The 22917-nt window shown below is 43.7% G+C and overlaps 1 protein-coding gene across 3 annotated transcripts; it reads right to left on the bottom strand.

Moving 5' to 3' along the window:
• Positions 1–1834: 1834 nt before the first annotated feature.
• Positions 1835–14559, bottom strand: C3H8orf89 (chromosome 3 C8orf89 homolog). 3 transcript variants are annotated; one of them, XM_090040173.1, is made up of 8 exons: positions 14439–14559; positions 12704–12755; positions 10735–10898; positions 10081–10237; positions 7817–7912; positions 6075–6185; positions 3834–3898; positions 1835–3198 (listed from the first exon to the last, which is right to left on the bottom strand). In XM_090040173.1, the coding sequence occupies exons 1-8, from the start codon at positions 14530–14532 to the stop codon at positions 3047–3049; spliced, it is 891 nt and encodes a 296-aa protein (XP_089896299.1). In that variant the 5' UTR covers positions 14533–14559; the 3' UTR covers positions 1835–3046. The 3 variants fall into 3 exon arrangements, with proteins under 3 accessions (XP_089896299.1, XP_089896300.1, XP_089896301.1); XM_090040174.1 differs by having other exon boundaries at positions 10081–10234; XM_090040175.1 differs by lacking the exon at positions 3834–3898.
• Positions 14560–22917: the final 8358 nt, after the last annotated feature.

Genomic DNA, 22917 nt, shown 5'->3' with positions numbered 1-22917 from the left:
TTGTTCACCACAGATTTTGGCCCAGAGAGTCTCCAATCATCCCGCCTGGGTGCCAATGTCAGCTTGCAGGGACATGTAGCTTTCCTTGACACATAGTGCTACCCTCCCGCCCCTTTTGCCCACATGATCTCTCCTGTACAAGGTATAGCCATCTATACCTGTGGCCCAATCATAGGTGGAGTCCCACCAGGTCTCCATTATCCCTATGAGATCATAATCCTTTTGGTTTAGCAGGAGGACTAGTTCCTCTTGTTTGTTCCCCAGGCTCCTGGCATTGGTGTACAAGCATGTATGTGTACCACTGGGGGCCCTTGCCTTTCCTACAGATTGCTCTGGGGCTGGATAGGGGTGCCTTGCGTGTCTTAGCCTGCTGGGTTTACAAAAACTGCCCAGTGGTCTTGCAGTGACAGTACTCCCCCCATCCCTTGGTGGTCTCAGTTTAAAGTACAGTCATGCAGGTCAGCAAGTCTTCCTGAGAAGAGCCTCCTCCACAGCAGAGTGAGGTGGAGGCCATCTCTTCCCAGCAGCCCACTGCCTCCCACACCTAAGAGCAGGCTGTGATTGTGGAAGCTGGAGCCTTCATGATGACACTAGGCCCGCAGTCTCTGATTGACTACTTCAACCCATCTCTGCCCCCTCAGCCCATGACCCACAACCGGGAGGAGTGAGGAAAAGACCACCTGTGCTGCCAACCCCTAAACCCCACTTCCAGAGCCTTGTAATCTCTCATGACCCAGCTGGGATTGCTCCAAGCCATGTCATTTGTGCCCACATGGATAAGGAACAGAGGGTAGTGGTCAGAGGGCTGGAGGATCTTCGGGATCCTCTTGGCTATGTCCCAGATGTGGGCACCCAGGAAGTAGCAGACCTCCCAGGCTAGGGGGTTGGGGCAGGAGATTGCCCCCTCAGGAGTCTCCCATGACAAGCATTCTGCATTTCATCTTAGGGGGAGTAGGAGTGGGTGATCCTCCCTTGCCTGCAGGAGCTGGCATCTCCACAGGCTCTACTGGGGCTGCAGGAGATTCGTACCTGTTGCACAGCTCCAGAGGGGAGGGGACCTTGGTGTGGCAGGCCTTGGGGCCCTTGACCACCTTGGTCCAACCCCCTGGCTGGACAGTACGGGAGCTCCCCAAGTCTTCTCTTGTCCTGGAAGGTGACCTTGGTCTACCTTCTGCCTGCAGGATGTGGAGGGCCCAGCAGTAGGAATCTATCTCCTGTCCACCATACCTGTTTGCATGTAGTCTCTGGACTGCGGCCTGGAGCTCCTCGATTTGGCACCCCAGAGACTCTGAAGTGGAGCAAACCCTGCCAGGGGAGGTGGCGGCCATGCTTCCTGTCCCACGAGCCTGGAAATGTGCCAGGCAGCCCCTGCAGCCAAGAGCCAGAGGCTCCGTCTGCGTGGAGCCAGGAACCACGGGTTCTGTCTGGGAATTATTATACAATAGATAACTGATGTCATTCAAATGCTTCACGTCAGGGATGGCCTTTTTTGTACAGTAAAACAGGTATTACATGTTAAACATCCAGAGGTCCTGGAAATGAACCAGGAAATATAAAATTTCTAGTTGTAAACAATATTCAATATTGCTTCACCAGGCTTTGTTAATGGAACATTAGGCACTGACTGTAGAACAGCTTTTACCTAAGAAGGAACTCAATGCCAGAAATATTTTCTAGTCACTTTGCAGGAAACTAGTTTTACAAACAGCGGTGGACCAAAGTAGTTTGTGATTACAGACTACTTTCCGTTTGCAGGAACAAGACAGGTGCAACAGAAAAAAAAGAGATTTCACCCAGAGGTTTCTAGTAATTTTTTTTATTGTGGTTGCAGTATTTGCTTATCTTGCTCCTAAAGCAGCTATGGGATAAAAGGGATGCATGTGAGTGTTCCTTGTTCTGTCCAGGGGCCAGGCAACAGACAACTTACCTAGAAGCCATGTTTCCAGCAATTCTCCTACTTCTGCAGTTATATTCCCTCTAAAGGAAAGTTTCTAAACACAAGGGGGCAAGCTGTCTTAATTTACAAAAAGATGACAACACTATATTGGTTTCCCTAAGCTATGCTTCCCATGGCACCTGCTCAAGCCAGCATCTTGGACCAGCCCAGGTGCCACATGAACTGGATCAGGCTTGTGGCCAGGGGTCTGTGGGTCTGCTCCAGACCGTGGATTAGCCCCACACCACTCATCCATTTTATGGATCAGATGAGTTTGACACCCCTGATATAAGGGGAGGAAAAAAATTCAGAGTAGCATAACAAAAGTATCCTCCATAGGCTGTTACATAGTGAGAAAGAAATTATGCTGTGCAGGCAGCAATGTTTCCCCATCTCCCATTTGCTCAGCCCTATATCCATAACTGTGGAAAGCAGGGCACCTCCAGGGTCTAAGTTTATTGCTGACATGAATATTAGATTTTAGATGGGAGAAACTCTGCCACCCAGTGGAAGTTTTTCTTTCTCCTTAATTGTAAAGTATTAGGGAAAACAGATTTCTTTGGTCTAAGAACTCAGAAGTAAAACTCACTGAAAGCTAGATGTGGTGTCAGATCTGTCAGCAGATTGAGTTTTTTTCGTACTGTAAGCAAGAAAAAGTGGTAAAATTGTGAATTAATACAAACTCATCAAATATACCATCATATGTGACACACAATGTACCTGTTTATCAATATGGGAAAACCTAGTAAAGAGAATTCTGTGGGCAAACACAAGGTTTTCAGTGGTAGAGGTAATGAAATACACAGTCCATGAATCATTTGAAGATCTATTAACAGACTAGTAGAACTATATTTAGAATTGAAGATTAATATTTCCAGTTAGTTAAGCGTAAACACAACTTTGCATTAAGAACACTACGTACCTATCTGTATAAATATAAAATATTTATTAAATATAAAATTTTCTTATATTTACAGTTTACTTACAGTTGGTAGGGGTTTTAGGTAAGTAATCATGGAATATCATACTATAAATTAAATAAAAATTTCTGTATTTTGGTGGATAAAATCTTAGCTCATAAAAAGTTATCTTCAAGAGCTTCTTTGTCTGTCAGCTTGTCCATGTCTCTTGCTTCTTTCCCCTTTTCATTTTTCTGTTTTTCTCTTCATTTATAGTTTCACATTCTAATGAAGCTATCTGAGAAAGTCTTTGCAAGTATTCTGGTGCTGCTCCAGTGACAGGATCTGTGAAGTGGTGATGAGCTAAAAAGGGGAGTAAAAACCTTGAGTAGACAAACATTAAATCAAAACATAACTTAAGAAATAAGCCTTCAAAGGTTTTTATTAACGTTACTTGAAAGACTATTTTTGTTTCATTAAACAATGCCTAATTTACTACTAAAAGGCAGGCATCCCGGTTTCCAATTAAATCTTAATGCTGGGAAAGAAAAAAGTTATAAAAAAGAAGACTGAATGGTATCTGCAATTCAAAACACAGAATACGTTTTCCACAATCAGACTCTTTTTCAACATCAGTCAAATTTGCAATGAAATAGATATCAGGCAAGCAAATAGTACCAAAAACATAAAAGGTATTGTAGTTTCTAGTTAAAATATTTTTGGTAAATAAAGATTACTGGTTTGCAGTCTCATTTTTTAAAAAGTTCTACTTTTCTCTTCCTGTTCCTTCTTATTTTGCTTATCACATGCAAAGTATTACTGTTTTCTAAAAAAGGTCTTTAATGTATATATTTGGAGACATTTACATTTCAGTGTCACTGGTATTAACTATGTTAGATATTGTTGACAGTATAATTTGTTATCTGTCAATCTTCTAAGCACAGAAACGCTAACATGATTTGGATAGCACTACACCTAAAACCAAGTTTATATCTTACCAAATTTATATTCCTGCCCAGAGAAACCCAAGTATGTCCTGGAAATTTTGTTATTCTTCCTGGACCTAGAGACATCACAGCAAAAAGTCCCCATTTTAATATAATTGTATAAAAATGGTAGACTTATGCAGAAAGAAAAACAGGAATGGTTACATTCTACAGCAAGACAACAGTAAGGATACTCCAAAAAGGCTTCTAAAGGGGGTTGAGAAGGAATTGGTTTTATTTGGACACTGAAGGATTCTTGAATTCTGGAGTAAAAATATGTATTTTTGCAGCCTTTCCATCTACCCTTGTGTTTTGCACATAAAAAGACTTTAAAGCTTATATCCCTGTGAAAAAGGGTACTGTTCCCATGTTACTGGCAGGTAAAAGGAGGCACACAGATGTTAAATAGATTGCCCAGAGCTACAAAGCAAATCAAAGGAGCTGGGACAGAATCCAAATAAACCTGTCCTTGAGATAAGACCCCTGTTAAAGTACACACGGTTGGCCAGAATTTGAGTTCTTTGACACAACTATAGACTATAAAGAGTAAAGAAAATTGATCACCTACATATCTTACTGAATGGAAGGGGAAGAATAAGAATTGAATTATCCTGGCTTTCATCAGGAACAATATCTGAGTCAGGAGGCAGCACTGGAACTAGTTTATCTAAAAAAAAAAACCTGCTTTATATTTTATAGATCGAATACTTTTCTTTTATGTGACCACAAATTGTCTTGGTGAAATGGAATCCTCAGTACATCTCTGGGCAGTCCACCATCCCCTGTTCACTGCCAAAAGGGAACAAAGAAGGAGCAAGGAGGAAGGGTCTATCCCTAGGCATTAAGGAAGGTTTCATAGGCTATAAAAAGACATCATGCTTGAAGTGGGATCAGCTGTGCTGCGATACATCCTGGCACAGCTGATCTGCCTTGCTGGATGACACAGACCCAACAGTTCCAAGTCAGGGTATACCAGCATGATACTGTGCAGCCAGGGAATCCCCTGCCAAGGGAATCCCCAGGTGTGCCTCAGCAAGTGGGGAAACTTGAAAGGCACTCCCAGATTTTCAGGGTCCCAATCCTCCACGGGAATTCCTGTGGCAGCTGGGCTAGGGACAGAAGTTGCACATAAATAGGTAAAAGTGATCAGAAACCGGTTCAAATCTGTAACACCACAGAAGTTAAGTGCACATAAACCACTTTCAAAATGTCTGAAACTGGTTTAAGATAAGCCTGATAATACATCCATCCAGGTTTAACTGATTTAGGTCAAATTAATTTCTTGAACTTCTGTCCCAGATCCCCTCCAGATTCAAGCTAATTCAGTTCCTCAGCATCCCAGGATGCTTTGCACCTTCCTGCAAGCCCACATCACAGGCTGAGCAGGCTAGCCTTGTCCTAAGCTGTTTGATCCAATCCAGCAGCGAAGTGTGCTCTAGTTTCCCCCAGCTTCTAGCCTGGGTCACTGTAGGCATGTGGCTGCAATTCCTGAATCAAAAGTGAATGTCTGTTTACTTGCTTATCATTTCAATCCATGCAGTTTAGACTAACCTGAGAATATTGAATCAATTCAGCCGCAGGCTTTTTTACTGCCCGTACTTAGCCCTGAAGAGTGCGAGCAGCCACGGGTTACCCATGCTCTTCCACCATAAAAGTAAACAGATGTCCACACAAAAAAAGAAGCACAATTCCTGACCACTTATTGTCATGGCCACAATTTTGGGCCTTTGTGGTGCAACAGTGGGCATGGATATGTATTTGCAAGGGGTTTGTGCTACCATAAAAGTTTTTATGACAATACAAAGGCTATGTTTGTTTGCAGTCATATTTCCCAACACTAATTCTGTATTTCACATCTATTTTGCATCTATTTTGAAGTAGTATTCCTATTTGGTTTACTTTTTTCCAATCTAGAATTTTATTTCACCAAATTAAAGTGGTCTCTGCTGCTAATTACTATGAGTTAAAGGTGAACCAAAAACAGAACATTCAATTTTCTGTAGAATCTGCTGTACTAGAGTCTAATGCAACCCCAAGAAAATAGACATGCATACATATTAATATTCTCCCTAGAAGATCTCTGTACCAACAGCCCTTTCCCCACATGTTCTATATTTTGCACACATTTCTTTCTTACGTGACTATCCCAGTGCACTGCCCTTTGGTGTTCTTTCACTGTACACTTCTCAGGAGATTCCAAGTATCCAACATTTCTCTATAAAAGAACCGAGGTTGCAACTAAACATTCTTTACCTCCAAGCTCCCATCTCTCCACCTCCACCATGGATGTCTGGCATCTTCAGAGAGCTGGGGTTCCAAGAGTCTAATCCTCTCTTTTGCAGATCTACCACATGCACTTCTCTCCTGAAGTGAAAATAAAGTACTTAAGGCAGGTGTAAAAAGTGAGAAAGTATTTTACAAAGATTAGAAGACTTCTAAAGCTGGAGCTGGCATGGTGCAGAGTAAATTCCATTCTTCTGAAAGTAAGAAATCAGCTCTCAGAAGTAAGTGAAACTCTACATCCTTATCCATAAGTAGCCTAAACACTGTCTATTCTTGGTGAAACTAATACAAACTGTAAAAAGGTGAAGGCAGGTCAGGGAAGCACCTTGGAGACTAACTTGTTCAGAAATGCATAAAATTCTGTAGACAGAGATGCTATCCATGTAAAAGGTGAGGAAGGTTAAGGATGTGTGTAGGACTCTGAGAAAAACCCTTAGATTTAGTTTTGAGGAGGGTTCAACTTGTGTCATGGTAAGAGCAAGGTTTCTGTTTTATAGATGGGTGGGTGAACTGGCTGTTGAGTCAGTACCAAGGTTGGTCTGTGCTGCAGAAGATATTTCTAACACTAACTGATGTAATGAAGGTCTCAAGAACACATTTAATCAGGGATAGAGAATCTGATTAACAATCTTGGTTAAAGAAAATAAGTGGTTCTGTAAAGGGTTAGAGAAAAAATGACTGACTAATAACGACACAACACTTTTTACAGCAGGGTCTATATATATCAGAGGAATAAATATGCCATTTAGGACAACACATACTAAATTAAAAGAAGAAAATGCATGGAATACAGTCTGCCAATGAGGAGCTATGACAGCAAGTCAAGAGTCAACTCTGCCATAAACTTGAGCGTCTTTGAGCAAGTAAGATAGAACCAATTTCCCAAGTCCCTTGTGTAAAAATGGATGCAGTGGACTTTGGATCACTTGTGTTGGAATGGTTACCAATTTGCTTCATTCACGGTGGGTTGAGCTTCTCAGCTGTTTGCTGCAGCTTTTGCTTCAAAGGGCACCACTTCTCTGATGAGCTTATCAGTTCTGTACAGATGATCAGAAAAGAGGCACTCTGAAATAAAAGCCACAGCAAACAGGTGTTCATATGACCAAACTCCAGCTATTCCATATTGATGAAAAGCACAGCAAATACCTCAGTGGTTCCATGGTGCTGTTTGCTGTGGCTATATATGCCCCCAGGTAGTTCACAAAACCTTGGTTTCAAAGGGAAGTAAGGAATTTAATTTTGTAAAGAATTTGAGGTCTAATGTAGCACTTCACATAATTTTACTTGAGATTTCACTTCACTTTGAGATACTTGGAAAAAAAAAAGTGTTACAGAAATGCAAAGAATAGATGGGAAAAGCAATACTGCACTACAAATCGAATGTCTTATAATTCAGATTCTGGAAAACACTGAGGGCAAGCCGAAAACCGCACCATGATTTTGTTTGATATTGTGGAGAACGGAAGAAACCGTTACTTACAAACAGTGCTAAATAAAGCACAAGTGCTAGGACAGCTGGAGTAAATTATCTTTATATGCAAATAAAGTAATTGATTCAGTTTCCCAGTCAAATAAAAATCAGTAAAATGTCATATTTAGAAGAGAAAGTTTAAAAGGAACTGTGTTAAAAACAAGATTCCTAGGGAAAATATCATTAGAATATTTGCTTCTGAGGAAAGAATAGTAAAAGATTATTCAAAATAGAGGCTTACCTGCTTTTGCAAAATTCATCTCCTAATATCTGTGATGAGGTAGATGGAAGCAAATGAGTAGCTGGCACATAATTAGGCTCCGTTTTATCATAAAAACTAAAAAAACAATTAGAACAAGATTTACACAGAATATATAGTTCTCTATTGAAATAATTCACTGCATGAAAGATACTTTGCAGAATGCCATCAGCAAGCAAACTGAAAGGTCAGTTAATTAAAAAGCACACACAAAAGGCTGCATGCAAACCTGCTACGTAAGTGACTCTTTTGTTTCTTAAAAAGGGATACTTGTGACTGAATTCAGCTATTCCACGGTAAAAAACAGCAAAAGTCAAATTTTAAGAATGAACTAAGTTGGGGCAAATTTTAAGGAGCAAGAGGGGAAGCCTGAAAGACCATTCTTATTCACTGTAAACAAGTCATATTTTCCTGTAAGAGTCAATACTTCAGAGAAAAATTATTGTCGTGAAGGAGCTATAATGAAAATATGAGAGAACTGTAATATGCACTACATTGTCAGAAAATGCCAAAGCTATTATACTGAGCTGCAAACAACAGATTTTTAGGGAATACATTGAAAATTAACTTTTGGTTTAGACTGAAGTTTTTCCAGTATAGTTCTGATGGTTACGGGTGTGAAAAGTTAGGTTGGCAAAAGACTATTGCGTGCATGCCCTTCATACTACCAAAATATCCTTTTGCTGGTATAAACTACATTCTGTCTGGGAAGAGCTCCTCTACCAGAAATCCTTTTTATTGGTAGACAAGCCAAAATGTCTCTATTGATTTTTGCCATTGTTTACATTAAACTTGAGTATGTGGCTGTTTACTGCTTGAAGCATCTCAAGGTTCTCCAACAACTTCTCCACACAAGCAGCCACCTGCAAGCAACTGTAAGGTGGAGGATAGGGAGGGGAAATGAAGGGGGCCAGAAATGAAGGAAGGCTCCACACTAGCCTACTTGCCACATGAAGTTGTTTTTCAGTTAGCACTGGTATAATTGCAAGAAGCAGAGTTAACTTTTTCAACTTTTGTGAGAAAAAAGACTGAGAAACAAGGGGAAGGGAGAGGTAAATGATACTTGTTGCTGAATAATGAATTTGACCAGCTAGTAGCACATGTAAATATGGTGCTACCTGAAAGCATATTGGTCTGTTATTAGACACAAACATCAGCAGGCACAATAGCTTCTTAGCAAGATAAAGCAAAATATTGAAGAAACTTGAAATACTGGAAAAATCAACTTCAAGCTAATACTAAACCTTCCCAACACAGTGACTACAAAACACTTGGCTGCTTACTAACACAGAACACATATGTTCTGTATCAAAGGAATTTTTAACACCTAGTAGAGGATGGTACTCATCTTCTACCTTAGCAACAAAATTAGTTCTAGACTGCTGGATCCCAGATATAAGGAGAAACGTATTTCAGAAGGGTATCTGGAAAGGAATTTACCGTAAGGGTGATAAGAACTACTTATTTCCCAGATGTGCATTCTTAGTTCCAGTCAGAGCAATAACTTGTAGTTCTGTTGGACAAATCCTTTATTCAGAATGTATGGATGTTGTTTTTTCTCCACTGGCACTTGGAATGCCTCTTTTGCTGTACAGGTGCAGTGAGAGAACTGCTGATTGTACTCCAGTAAAAGCTATGATGTCCAGGGCCAGATCTGCCCTTGAAGCCCTTTGGAGTATAGTGTGCCCTCAGTTGGAGCATCTTAAATGAGCTTATTCCAGACCTCCCCAGCCTGTGCAGTTTTAGCAGCATAACAGTGTACAGAGTAGATTTTGCTGGTATAGTAATGCTGGTTAGGGTGAAGAGTTACACTTCCTGACTGAGAGATGTAAGCCAGCACAAAGATTGGACCATGATAGGGAATGAATATTGGTTTTAGAGTGTGTGAATTAATGGTGTCCAGAAGATGCACCTTGGAACCTACTCTGCTTTGGGAAATAAAGTTATCTTTGCTTTATCTCTGCTTTGGCTCAAAAGAAACATACCTTCAAGATGTTTTTCCCCCCATCATTTTTAAATGCTATTCTTCTGATAATATCACTCAAGACTGATATAAATGTGTAAGCTATAAATTCTCTTGGGCATAAAAATAACTAAAGAGATGGGAATTCATTTTACAGACCTATAAAATATGTACAAAGAGTTGCACGGTAATCTCTCTTACATGTTGCACTTTGATTGTAAAAGGCTGAAGTATTCTATGGGAGAAATACTATCATATGAAAACATTGATTATGGAAGTATACCCCACTGGAAAAGGTTTAGGAGGATCAAGTCCAAATCCTTTTTTCATTTGTAGCACAGGGGATCGGTTTGCTTGGTACTTCTGGATTCCTTGAGTAAGATTTGGTATTGCCATGTTCTCCTCACTGTCTCTCAAGCCAAAAGCTGAAGTGTATTCTGCTTTAAATAGATATTTAACAAAAGCATACATAAAATATCAGCATCTGATCATAATTAGAGCACTATATATAATAACAGTATAAATAAATAGGTCAAGCTCCTTTCATTAACTACGAAATCAGAGCTATATCATTGGGAAGAACACCTTGTGGGCCTCTGTTTTAAAAACAAAATAACCCAAAAATCTTTACATTCCGCCAAACACGTGGCTATATGGAAGCCTTAAAAACATCAGGAAATGGAAGGTATGTTAGTAATTTAAGGCTGAACTTTTGTGGACTTAGGAAGAAGGCTTGTTCTTTATAAAAAATAAACTACTCATGATTATGACATCATCTTAATTAAGGTCTGTGTGGGGCCTTTCCTAAATGCTAAGTTAAACTTGGAGAAATGCAGTACTAGAAATCTACCCATCATAGCTGTTACACTGGAAAGGACAGTTTCTTAGTGAAGTTAGCTAAACTCTAGTCCTTAAAATGGCAGACTTAACCATTTACCTTTTTTTATCCTTTGTGTTCTTAATAATGAATTCTTCCAGCTACTTTCAAAGGGAAGGCACCCAAACAAACTTCCTGATGAGGTTTTGTTACTTGGACATTTGTGATGAAAAGTTAGGTTTGGCTTTTTTTGTTCTTTTGATGTTTCAGGTGAAAGATATCTGCTGTCTCCGACATGAAATTAAAAAATGCACACACACACAATTAATACAAACAGGTATTTAAAGATAAGATGCATTTGTCAAAAGTTACCTATTGAGCTGCCAGAATATATAAACATCGGAACCAGGTCTCCCTACCACATGGGAATTAGTTGCAAGTTGCAATCTATTAACAGAGAAACAAAAAGTCAGCAAAATCTGACAGGGAATGAGAAAAAAAAAAAATGGAAAGAACCATTCATTGCAAATACAGAGTTGTTTTGGGATCTCACATACAGCAAGATGGAAGATCACAGGCTTGAAGGATAATTCGAATTTTTTTTTAGGACACAGTAATCAGGGCTAGAGGCATTTAGCATAAAGTGAAAAAACCAATTTTTTTGGCTCATCAGTATGTTCTTTTTCTACAAATTACTGGATCCCAATATTATGCCAGGTGCTGCAAACACAGTTAAAATGTCATTTGTTGCATCCAAAGCTCCGAAGATTATTTTCTATACTAGTCAAGAAGGGGAAGGACAGAACCCACCCTTACTCCCATTGAAAAATCAAAGCAGAAAGGAACAGCTGTCAAAACCATTGACAGAGTTTTGCCCAGTGTCATACAACAGTATTATGCTTGGACCTCAGAGTTAATTTAGGCAAGAAGCCGCCATCTTTTTGCTCCTGGGCTGACCTAAGTCCAGTAACCATATTGCAAACTGAAGATACTGGTGCTGCACTCTTACTCACTTCATGCTTTGTATGAAGATGAGTTGACTGAGGATGGCTATACTTCACGTTGGTTTCCTATAACTCAATTAGGCTGTTCTGTCATGAAGGATTGGTGAAATGTACGTTTGACAGAGTTCCATGATGCTGTATTAGGGTAGGGATAAACTAATGTGGAAATAGCAATATGGGAAATATTAAGTTAGGGGTGGCCAAAATGCAGCCCAGGGGCTAGATGTGGTCCGCCTGGCCATTCTATCTGGCCCACAGGGCCCCTAAAAGTTTTAGAAAATTAATATTTATCTGTCCCTGGCTGCCTATCATGCGGCCCTCGACGGCTTGCCAAAACTCAGGAAGTGGCCCTCCGCCCAAAATAACTGCCCGCCCCTGTATTAGTGGGTATCTATACCCCCTTTTAGATATTAAACAAATGGATCTAATGCTGGCAGGTAAATGGAAAATAGTTTAGATTACTGACAGGAAAAGCTATTAAAAACCCATAATGTCAAGAGTTTCCTTAAGTTTTTAGTGATGGGGAACAGAATCATCCACTGGAATGCAAACAAATATTTCTGAGCTAGTCCAGTTTTTTTTACATTAATCTCACTAACTAAGAAAGACCAAGTCCTTGGAACAAAGTATGTCTGACATCTCTTATCTGTGGGTGAAATTTGAAGTGTCACTGTCAATTGGGCATGTCTATCAAATTGCATGCGACACCTGATCTAAAACCCACCTTTGCCACCTTAAATAAAAAGGATTTTTAGCTTGTATTCTACCTAATGCTCCTTGCAGAACCATCATTTGTTGCCTGTAAGCCATATGCACAATACCAGAAAGCTCCTGGAACCAAGGATTTAATCATGTGTTATTTGGGGCTGACCTCTTTTTTAAATTCTAGGTTTAGCTGAACTGCTTCTACAGGTGCAAGTGGACACAGTATAGGACAAAGCAACAAAGGATACAAATGACTGGATTCCAGGGTTGTAATGTCAGTCTTACTTAAGTCAGTGGCAGAATTCTCATGGACTTCAATTGTTTATAACATAAGCCACCATATTAATAGTTTATTTCATATTCCATATTAAAATACTCACCACTCAGGAAAGAACGAAGACTCTGGGTACTTAATTTCTTTTATGTGAGATTCTGCAACACAAACGAATAAAACACAAATCAACATCCTGAATACCAGAGGTCTGACACCCAAAGAAAAAGGTGAATAAACTTTAGTTTTATTTGCTGTTGAGAGCAAAAATCTCAATTTCTAAATTAGCTTTTCAACCATTTGTCACATGACAGCTTCCATAATATCAATGAATTGATCAGATTTGTTTTCCTGAGAGTTAGTAATAAACCCAACATCCTGGAGAATTTCTGATTTCCCACTCACATTCCCTGTAGCTTCAATTACACACATTATTCCTCACTTTGTCTCTAAGCTGTAACGTAGTATGCTCAACAGTGCCAAACAGCTGTTGTATTTCACCATCCCACACAGCTGTCTAAATTTCCATGATGATGGATGCAAATCTTGCATGTAATATGGTATCCTTTATACAGGAAGATTTTATATTTCTATAGATATTAAAATATATATTTTACCAATTAGGAAGCTCTAAGAACTTTCAAGCAGAACTCTCCATTAAGGTAATGGGAGTATATTTAGAAAAAATTAAGCATTACAACAATACATTTATTTCTAGATTAAAGTTATCATAGGCCCTTGCTACACATTACATATATTATGTAATTAACTGGTTCATAGCACGATAAATGTACACCAGCCACATGTGCAAAGTAATTATCACATGATAAAAATTACTTTCCAGCTATAAAAAGATACAACCAGCTATGAAGTTAGTGCTTGAACACGTGTAAAAATGGTTTCTATCCAGCTTTAATCTGAATGTGTAGCAGAGCCCATAGTCTGATGCTGTTTTTGCTATTTATCAGAAACTACATTTAAGCAGGTGCCTTCTTCATGACTCATCATCTTGGGACAGAGGTAACACCAAGTTAGTGACACCCCTATGGCAACAATATAAAAAGGTTGAGAACCACCAGATTGGAGGCAGCCCTTGGAATATGCCAGCTGTTAGTTTTCCCTCTCTTTCTGTTTTGCTTCTGACTATAGAGACATAATAGAGCAATTCTTCCATTGCAAAGAACTCAGAAAGACCCCAACAGGTTTTAAACGCTTTGGATCCCTAGTTGGAATCCTGGTTTAAGCAGAGCTCTCCTTCAAGACCCAAGGTACCCCTGGATGGGCTCATGGCAGCCCTAAGGAATAGCCAGCTGTTTGTTTTCCCTCCTTTTACTTTTTTGGTTACAGACAAAAAAACAGGAGAGCAGGTCTTTTGTTGCAAGGCACTAGGCAAGACCACCACAGGCCTTGCACTGTAGACTCCCCTTTGGAGGCCTGACACCCCTGACAGGATCTCAGGGCAGCCCAGGCACCCCACTTGAGAATCGTCCCCACAGAGCCATTCCTGCCTGCCTTCTTTTTCGTAAGGTACCCTCCAGCACCGGCTCCAGGCCTAGGCCACAGCCCAGAGCCCCGTGGCGGGAGTCCTAACAAAGCAAGGTCCTAGCAAAGGAAGTGTGCTACGTTTTTCGTATTTCCAAAAGAGCCTTATTCCTCCCCCGCTGCCTCCCCTCTGCCGGGGACGCCGCTCTCCTTCCTCCCCCTAAGGCTCCCCCGAGGAGTCCGCGCCAACCCCGCGCCTGTCGGGCCGGGCCAAGCCAGCGCGGCGCCCCGCAGTGGAGGCTCCGCTTCCTGCCGCCGCAGACCGAGGGGCTCGGGCACGTCCGGCCCCGCGGCCCACGCACCGCGGTCCCCCCAGCTGCAGCGGGAGCCGGAGCGCTGCGGGCTCCGGCTCATGGCGCTCGGTGAGCGACGGCAGCACCCCCTCGAGACGCTCATAGCCCGCGCCAAGCCAAGCCCCACCACCGCCCGCCTGTTGCCAGGCAATGTAGGGGGCGGGGCCGAGCTAGGCACGGCCCCTGACGGAAGTGGGCGGGGCTATGTGGTGCGGACCCGTCGGCGTCGGAGAGTGCCAGGGGCAGGAAGTCGGTGCTTGTGGCCTCGTCTTGTTGGGGCTCAGGAGCCACGAAGGCCCTGAGCCGAGCAGCTGGGAGGGGTGCCTTGCTCTCTGGGCATGAGCTTCCCCGGCAGGCTCTGAGGGACCAGGCGGAAACGGGCCTAGCTCTCTGCCCACCCTCCTGTTAAACAGCCAATAAGAAGGGTGCTTGTACCCAAAATCTCATAAGGAACATTTTTTTCCAGCTATTTAGTTGGTCTGATAAAAACTAATACCTCTACGCAAAGAATGGTGTCTGCTAATAATGACCAAAGTGGTTGTTTCTGCACTGACTGGCACAGAACCCTGGAAATGCATGCTCCTTATCCCAGGGTTTTAAATATTGTGCTCGCTTTTACTGTTTGGTGTCTGTCTGTGCAGCTGAATAGTCTTCTAAGGCAACAGCATCAATTCAACATCAAAATGCTTCACTCGCCTAATAGAAGGAGCTTGCTCAGTTACTCTCTCAGCAACCAGAACTCAGCACTACTCAAGAGTGAAGGTGCATGAGCTTGCCTGGAACTGGCAGTAGCTATCAGGAAGGATCTGTCAGCAACTCCAGCTGTCTTCACTGCGCTAGGAATATCTGTTTACATAGCAGAGAGAGTAAACTTAGCTGGGGTAGGGAGCTCTACCCATTTAAAGCCTTAATTCTAGAGCAGGGAGCCTTGGGTAAGGTAAGCGTGTGTTCTCTTCCAGGTTGGTGAACCTCCTTCGGCGGGCTTTAAACTAGGCTTGTCGGGGGAGGGGGAAGATGAGGGCGGAGGAGACGATGAGATACCAGGCCCAGCAACAGCCAGCGAGCCCAGACCAATGGTCAAAACGGAGAAACAGGTAAGCGTTGGGGGACGGGGCATTGCTGAGACTAGGGGGTCAGTGGGCACAACCGCTGAAGGCCTCAAATGCCTCTACACGAATGCTCGAAGTATGGGGAAGAAGCAGGAGGAACTCGCCCTCCTCCTAGCTGTCACCAGCCCTGACATAGTAGGGATCACAGAAACGTGGTGGGACTCATCGCATGACTGGGCGGTGAGTGTCAAGGGCTATAGGCTATACAGGAAGGACAGGATAGGAAGGAAAGGTGGAGGAGTAGCACTCTACATCAAGGAGGAATATACTTCCTCGTTAATTAGCATGGGGGTAGAGGGGGGGCACTCTGAGGTGCTCTGGGTTAGAGTAAAAGGCAGTCCAGGGGAGAGAGACTTAACGGTGGGAGTCTACTATAGACCTCCCAACCAGGGAGAAGAGCTCGACCTGGAATTCTTAGGTCAGCTTACAGAGGCAGTGAGGGCTAAGGATGTGGTCATCATGGGGGACCTGAACTTCCCAGACATCTGCTGGGAGGAGCAGTCAGCCAAGTCTGATCGCTCACGTCGGTTCTTAGCCAGACTACAGGACCTCCATCTAACCCAGGAGGTGCACAGTCCCACCAGGGGAGACGCCTTGTTGGACCTAGTGCTGGCCACGGGTGATGACCTGGTGAGGGGGCTGCGGGTGATGGGCCACCTGGGAGACAGTGATCATCGCTTGCTGGAATTCACCATCCAGCGTAAGGTGGCAAAGGGCTGCAGCAAGGCAACAGCCCTAGATTTTAGGAGGGCTGACTTCAACAAGCTAAGGAGGATAGTTGGGGAAGCGCTGAGGACCCAGAGGGGAAGGGAATCAGATGTCGAAGGTGAGTGGTTGCTCCTTAAGGAGACGATCCTCCATGCCCAAAGGGAGGTAATCCCAACAAGGGTCAAAGGGAGCAGGAGGGCACACAAACCCCCATGGCTCACTAAGAGCATCCGGGAATGTCTCCTTGCTAAAAGGGAGGCATATACCCAATGGAGAGATGGGGTCATCGCCAAGAAGGACTATGTTATAGTCGCCCATGGATGTAGGGGGGCAGTCAGGAGGGCCAAGGCAGAGCTGGAGATAGGACTAGCTTCCCGGATTAAGGACAATAAGAAGTCCTTCTTCAAATACATAGGGGGTAAAAAGAGGGTCCCGGGTAATGTGGGGCCCCTGCAGGACACGATGGGCAACTTAGTCATCACGCCAGATGACAAAGCTAACATATTTAACGATTTCTTTGCCTCTGTCTTCCTAAGTAGGGACCAGTTCAGCCACCTCCCTGCTGGGCCCCCCTCGGGCCCCGAGAGAGACACGCCTGGGCCAAGGGTTAGCGAGGAGTTAGTTAGGGTACTTCTGGAGAAGCTGGACGTGTTCAAGTCCGCTGGTCCGGACGATCTTCACCCTAGGGTTCTACAGGAACTGGCTGAGGTCATTGCGGGACCCCTGGCACGGCTCTATGAGCACTCGTGGTGCTCTGGCGAGGTGCCGGAGGACTGGAAGAGGGCCAATGTGGTCCCTATCTTCAAAAAGGGAAAAAAAGAGGACCCGGGAAATTACAGGCCAGTTAGTCTGACCTCAATCCCGGGTAAGCTCTTTGAAAAAATTATCCTGGCACACATCCAGGAGGGCCTTGCGGGGGAATGCATGCTCAGGGGCAACCAACATGGGTTTATCAGTGGCAGGTCTTGTCAGACCAACCTGGTGGCCTTTTACGATCAGGTCACCAAATCATTAGACGCAGGGGTTGCTGTGGATGTAGTCTTTTTGGACTTCCGGAAGGCTTTCGACACTGTCTCTCACCCTGTCCTCATCAAAAAGCTGGGAGACTGTGGTGTCGATGCCCACACGGTCAAATGGGTCGCCAACTGGTTGGAGGGCCGCACCCAGAGGGTGGTAGTGGATGGGTTCTTCTCGACCTGGAAGGATGTGGGCAGTGGGGTTCCGCAGGGCTCGGTCCTCGGGCCTGCACTGTTCAACATCTTCATCAGTGACTTGGATGAGGGGGTAGAAAGCACCCTGTTCAAGTTTGCTGATGACACTAAGATGTGGGGGGATGTGGGTGCACTAGAAGGGTGCAATAGGCTACAAGCTGACCTTGACAGGTTGCAACGGTGGGCGGATGAGAATAAGATGGGGTTTAACACTGATAAGTGCAAGGTGTTGCACATGGGGAGGAAGAACCGGCACCACACTTACAGGTTGGGGAACTCTCCTCTTGCCAGCACGGAGACGGAAAAGGATCTTGGAGTCGTCATTGACTCCACGATGAACATGGGCCGGCAGTGTGGGGAGGCAGTCAAGAAGGCCAATCGTACCCTATCATGCATCCACAGATGCATCTCGAGCAGGTCCAGGGAGGTGATCCTCCCCCTCTATGCGGCACTGGTCAGGCCGCAGCTGGAGTACTGCGTCCAGTTCTGGGCGCCACACTTCAAGAGGGACGTGGACAATATGGAAAGAGTTCAGAGGAGGGCCACTCGTATGATCAGGGGTCAGCAGGGCAGGCCTTATGAGGATAGGCTACGGGACCTGAACCTGTTTAGCCTCCACAAGAGAAGGCTAAGGGGGGACCTTGTGGCCTGCTACAAACTGGTCAGGGGGGATCAGCAGGTATTGGGGGAGTCCCTGTTCCCCCGTGCGCTGCCAGGAGTGACCAGGAATAACGGTCACAAACTGGCGGAGGGTAAGTTTAGATTAGATATTAGGAGGCGCTACTTCACAGTCAGGGTGGCTAGGGCCTGGAACCAGCTTCCAGGGGAAGTGGTGCAGGCTCCTAGCCTGGGGATTTTTAAAAGGAAGTTAGATGAGCACCTTGCCGGGGTCATCTGACCCCGGTGCTCTTTCCTGCTAAGGCAGGGGGTCGGACTAGATGATCTACCTAGGTCCCTTCCGACTCTAGCTACTATGAAACTATGAAACTATGGGTAGGGAGTTATACCCCGGTCACTGACTGGTTGCTGGCATGGACCGCACCTGCCTAAGGCGGTACCAGTTGTCCACGTTAGGGCTGAATCCAGCCTAGGGATATGTCTGGGGCGGATCTAAGTTATGCAGTTTTCTGTAAGCAGCGTAGTTCAGATTGGTAGTGAACAGAATACACACTCACCCATAGGTACGTGGGTGGGTGGGGAAATGGGGACCAGGGACAAATCTAACTGGGTTCCACCATTTCTAAACCAGTCTATGTGCTCTGAACGTCTGTTCTGTTATGGGTATAGGTTGGTTTCCAATCACTTATACTGGTAAAAGTGTAATGCCTGTAGCTAGCCTGACTGGTTAATCTGGCCTCTAAGAGGTCTTTTGCCTTATAAGGGAGATCATGTGAATGCAAAAATGGGGTCTGTGAAGAGTGTTAATGTTAACTTTTTCTAAACTTTGTGACTTGATGGTATCACGACTGCTGTTCCAGACAGAAAAAAACAGCAACTTTTTTTCTTAAATAACAGCAGCTTGTAGTAATTTTGTCATTACTGAATTTGGAATTTTGGCATTAGTTGACCTAATGACTTCTAAACTTACACCAGGGGTTGGTAACCTACATCCCATGTGCTGGATCTGGTGATTTCATCTGGCCCATAAGATGGGACATCAGTGACAATCTGGCAGCAGGGAAAGTGGCAACCAGGTTGGAAGTGCATTCTTAGCAATTCAGCAGAAGGGGGAACAACAGCAGCTCCCACTCTCCTTGCTGTGATCTGCGTCAATTTGGCTTGCTGCTTCCAGAGGGTTGCTGACCCCTGGCTTACACTATCCTTTTAACAAATGAAAAAAAAATTGCACCACAGCTTTGCTCTTAGTAAAAGAAAATAGCTTTGCTTGTTCAGGATAAATTTGCTCATGCTAATGTCTCAAGCAGGCCTAAGGCCTCATAGTAGGACATTGCATTGGCTACAGAATAATGTCTAGGAAAGCTTGTAAATACTTTCCAGAATAAATCCTGAAGCCTCCAAAAATCAATCCTGAGTAACTTCCTCTTAGCCACACTATTAATAACCTATTTATATAAAATAAAATTAAAATAAAATGTTAAGCAGGCTTTACCATTTCTGATTTACTACCTTCTGATGGTACAGTGAAGGAATTTTGAAGTGCAAATCAGGACTCAGCAGTTCAAGGACTGTAAAACCTAAATAGCTCAACAATGCTACAGAGAAATGCTTCTAATAATAGAAATATGAATCATCTAGAGATGGCTTTTTCATTACAGAAGTATTCAATATCACTAATACACACAGATGGAAAAATTATAATGTTAAGATATTTTCTTTGTTTCTCCACAGGGCCAAACCTGAAAAGGCCTTGATGCTGTGTGGAGTTTAGAAGTAGTATGATAATACAAACAGGTCATGACAACCTTAGCATGATTTTAAAAATAAACCAAACCACTACTAGAAAAAGAGGAACACATTAACAATGGCTGTAAAGGAAATAAGGGAAGGGAAGGCAAACCAGATGCATATTCTAAAGACAACAGGGTCATTGATGATGATTTCTGACCAAAAAGGCACAGCAGGCTTGATTCTCAGTTTCAAAATTATTGATACTGCAGTATCCCATAGAACCAAAGTAGAAACAATATGCAGGAGACTTATTGAGTGCCTGGAGCCACAGCTGAAGTTGGTGAGTTTTTCAGAAACTCAATACTTCTGAGAATCAAGACATACCTGTTTAGTAACTAACTATGCTTGCAAAGTTCTTAATTGGAAAAATGGAGTTGTTCTTTACCATGAAGCTTGAAATTGGGTTTTATGTTTTTAACGTGTGATATGCTTTCTCCCCAGGCTTTATTGTCTCTGCAGGCAGGAAAAATATCAGGCATGTTATTGAAATAGAATGGTTCATATTTTATGCATAGTCTTATCTTAAGCACTGTTACCAGGCAGTTGACTGTGAAAAGTGACACGTGAAGAATGTTGTTTTTGCATCCAGATTTTTGGGGTAATAACGATTGTCTTTTGAATTTGGGTTCTGTCCTGAAAAAATGAAGATGCAGGCAAGCCTGAGTCTACTTCAGTTCACAGTTACTAATGAGTAACTTCACCCTCTATATCCTTGAATAGCCTTCTGAGTCAATCAAGTACATTAGGTACTGCAGTGCTGCTGTAAGATTATTGAGAAAGAAAAAGGGAAGAAGCTGTATTAGAGATGAGCTTGACTGGCTGGGAATCTGAGAGTGTATGCCCACACCAGGGAGCTGAAAGCCTGAAAACTGGTTGGTTAGTTGACTGCCATATCTTACATTACTCCAAACAACCTTCATTAAATTTCTGATGCTCCCAGTGGCTCTATAGTTCTCAGCCCTCACACATTGTCACAGCCTTTCACTGTATATTCCCTTGTGAAGAATTCTTTTGTAATTATCCACAGAAAATGGGTTTGAGGAGAAAACAGGATGTGGAAAGATTTCTGAATTTTTGTTGTGTAAAGAACTATAAAGGAGAAAGAAAGGAATTACAAACTGACCAGCTCCAAAGGAGACATAGAAAAATAAAACAATTATTTTTGTACAGTCAGTAAACATTTGAACATATTAAGCTTTAAGGATTACATTTCTCAAAAATATCATAATACCTTCTTATTTGACATATAATGGTCTTCCAAGGAATATGTGCATTCAACTTGTTTATCCATTCATTTAGTAATTAGAGCTGTTTGAAAATACTAACAAATTTGTGTGAAAGAATAAGTAATTTTTCCTTGATAAGATTAAAAAAGGAATAGGTGTTCATTTACCTTCCATTAACATTTTTACTGAAAAATAGTTTCATAGTTTCTAGGGTTGGAAGGGACCTGAACAGATCATCAAGTCCGACTCCCTACCATGGCAGGAAAAAGTACTGGGGTCAAATGACCCCAGCAAGGTGTACATCTAGCCTCCTCTTAAAGACCCCCAGGGTAGGAGCCAGCACCACTTCTTTTGGAAGTTGGTTCCAGATCCCAGCCGCCCTGACCGTGAAGTAGTGCCTCCTGATATCTAGCCTAAATCTACCCTCTGCCAGCTAGTGACCATTATTTCTAGTCACTCCTGGTTGTGCTTGGGGGAACAGGGACTCCCCCAGTGCCTGCGGGTCCCCCCTGACAAGTTTGTGAACGGCCACCAGATCCCCCCTCAGCCTTCTCTTGTGGAGGCTGAACAGGTTCAGGTCCTGTAGCCTCTCCTCGTAGGGCCTGCCCTGCTGCCCTGATCATGTGAGTGACCCTCCTCTGGACCCTCTCCATGTTGTCCACATCTCTCCTGAAGTGCAGCGCCCAGAACTGGATGCAGTACTCCAGCTGCGGCCTGACCAGTGCCACATAGAGGGGGAGTATCACCTCCTAGGACCTGCTTGAGATGCATCTGTGGATGCATGACAAGGTGTGGATGGAGGACGGGATTCACCTCCAAGGAGGATTACTCCGCGCTGGTCCGGTCCTGCAGGGACCAAACCAGGAAAGCCAAGGCTGCAACTGAACTCCAACTAGCTTCAGGCATCAAGGACAACAAAAAGTCCTTTTTCAGATATGTGGGGAGCCGGAGGAAAAGCAAGGGCAATGTTGGACCCCTGCTAAACTAGATGGGGCAACTGACAACTGACGCCCAGGAAAAAGCCAACCTATTAAATAGGTACTTTGCGTCAGTCTTTCATCAGTCACACGGGACGCCCATGCCTGCTATGGGACAGGGAAATCTGGGTGAGGGGAATCCCCTACCCTCCATCAATGCTGACCTTGTGAAGGAACACCTTGAGAAGCTGGATACCTTCACGTCAGCTGGCCCTGACAACCTGCACCCCAGGGTACTCAAGGAGCTGGCGAGCGTCATAGCCCAGACCCTGGCACGGATCTTTGAAAACTCCTGGCGCTCTGGTGTAGTGCCAGAAGACTGGAAGAAGGCCAATGTGGTGCCGATCTTCAAGAAAGGGAGGAGAGTGGATCCGGCTAACTACAGGCCCATTAGCCTGACTTCTATCCTGGGGAAGATCTTAGAAAAGTTTATTAAGGAGGCCATCCTTGAGGGACTGGCCCAGGCTAACATTCTAAGGGACAGCCAGCACGGGTTTGTTGCGGGTAGGTCTTGTTTGACCAATCTCATTTCCTTCTATGACCAGGTGACCTATCACCTGGACAAGGGAGAAGAGATTGATGTCATATATCTTGACTTCAAAAAAGCTTTTGATCTGGTATCCCATGATCACCTCTTGGCCAAACTGGCCGGTTGTGGCCTTGGCTCCACCACTATCCGCTGGCTGGGAAATTGGCTTCGTGGTCGGACCCAGAGGGTTGTGATTGATGGCAGTCACTCATCATGGTGCCCTGTAACCAGTGGGGTCCCTCAAGGCTCTGCCCTGGGACCCATACTGTTCAACATCTTCATTAATGATGTGGACATTGGAGTCAGGAGTGGACTGGCC

The sequence above is a fragment of the Crocodylus siamensis genome, chromosome 3 (genome assembly GCF_052110815.1).
Source record: "Crocodylus siamensis isolate JL-2025a chromosome 3, ASM5211081v1, whole genome shotgun sequence".
NCBI classification, from domain to species: Eukaryota; Metazoa; Chordata; order Crocodylia; family Crocodylidae; genus Crocodylus; species Crocodylus siamensis.
Note: the sequence above shows the minus strand (reverse complement) of the source record. Positions and strands in the feature narration are given on the sequence as shown.

What these genes read in the sequence shown, in the direction of transcription:
- C3H8orf89 (XM_090040173.1), bottom strand. Translation starts at nt 14,532, where the DNA reads ATGAGCGTCTCGAGGGGGTGCTGCCGTCGCTCACCGAGCGCCATGAGC. An exon ending in TCTTCGTTCTTTCCTGAGTG is followed by an intron (nt 10,899 to 12,703) that starts GTGAGTATTTTA and finishes TGTCGGAGACAG; the next exon opens with CAGATATCTTTCACCTGAAA. An exon ending in GATGAATTTTGCAAAAGCAG is followed by an intron (nt 6,186 to 7,816) that starts GTAAGCCTCTAT and finishes TTTTCACTTCAG; the next exon opens with GAGAGAAGTGCATGTGGTAG.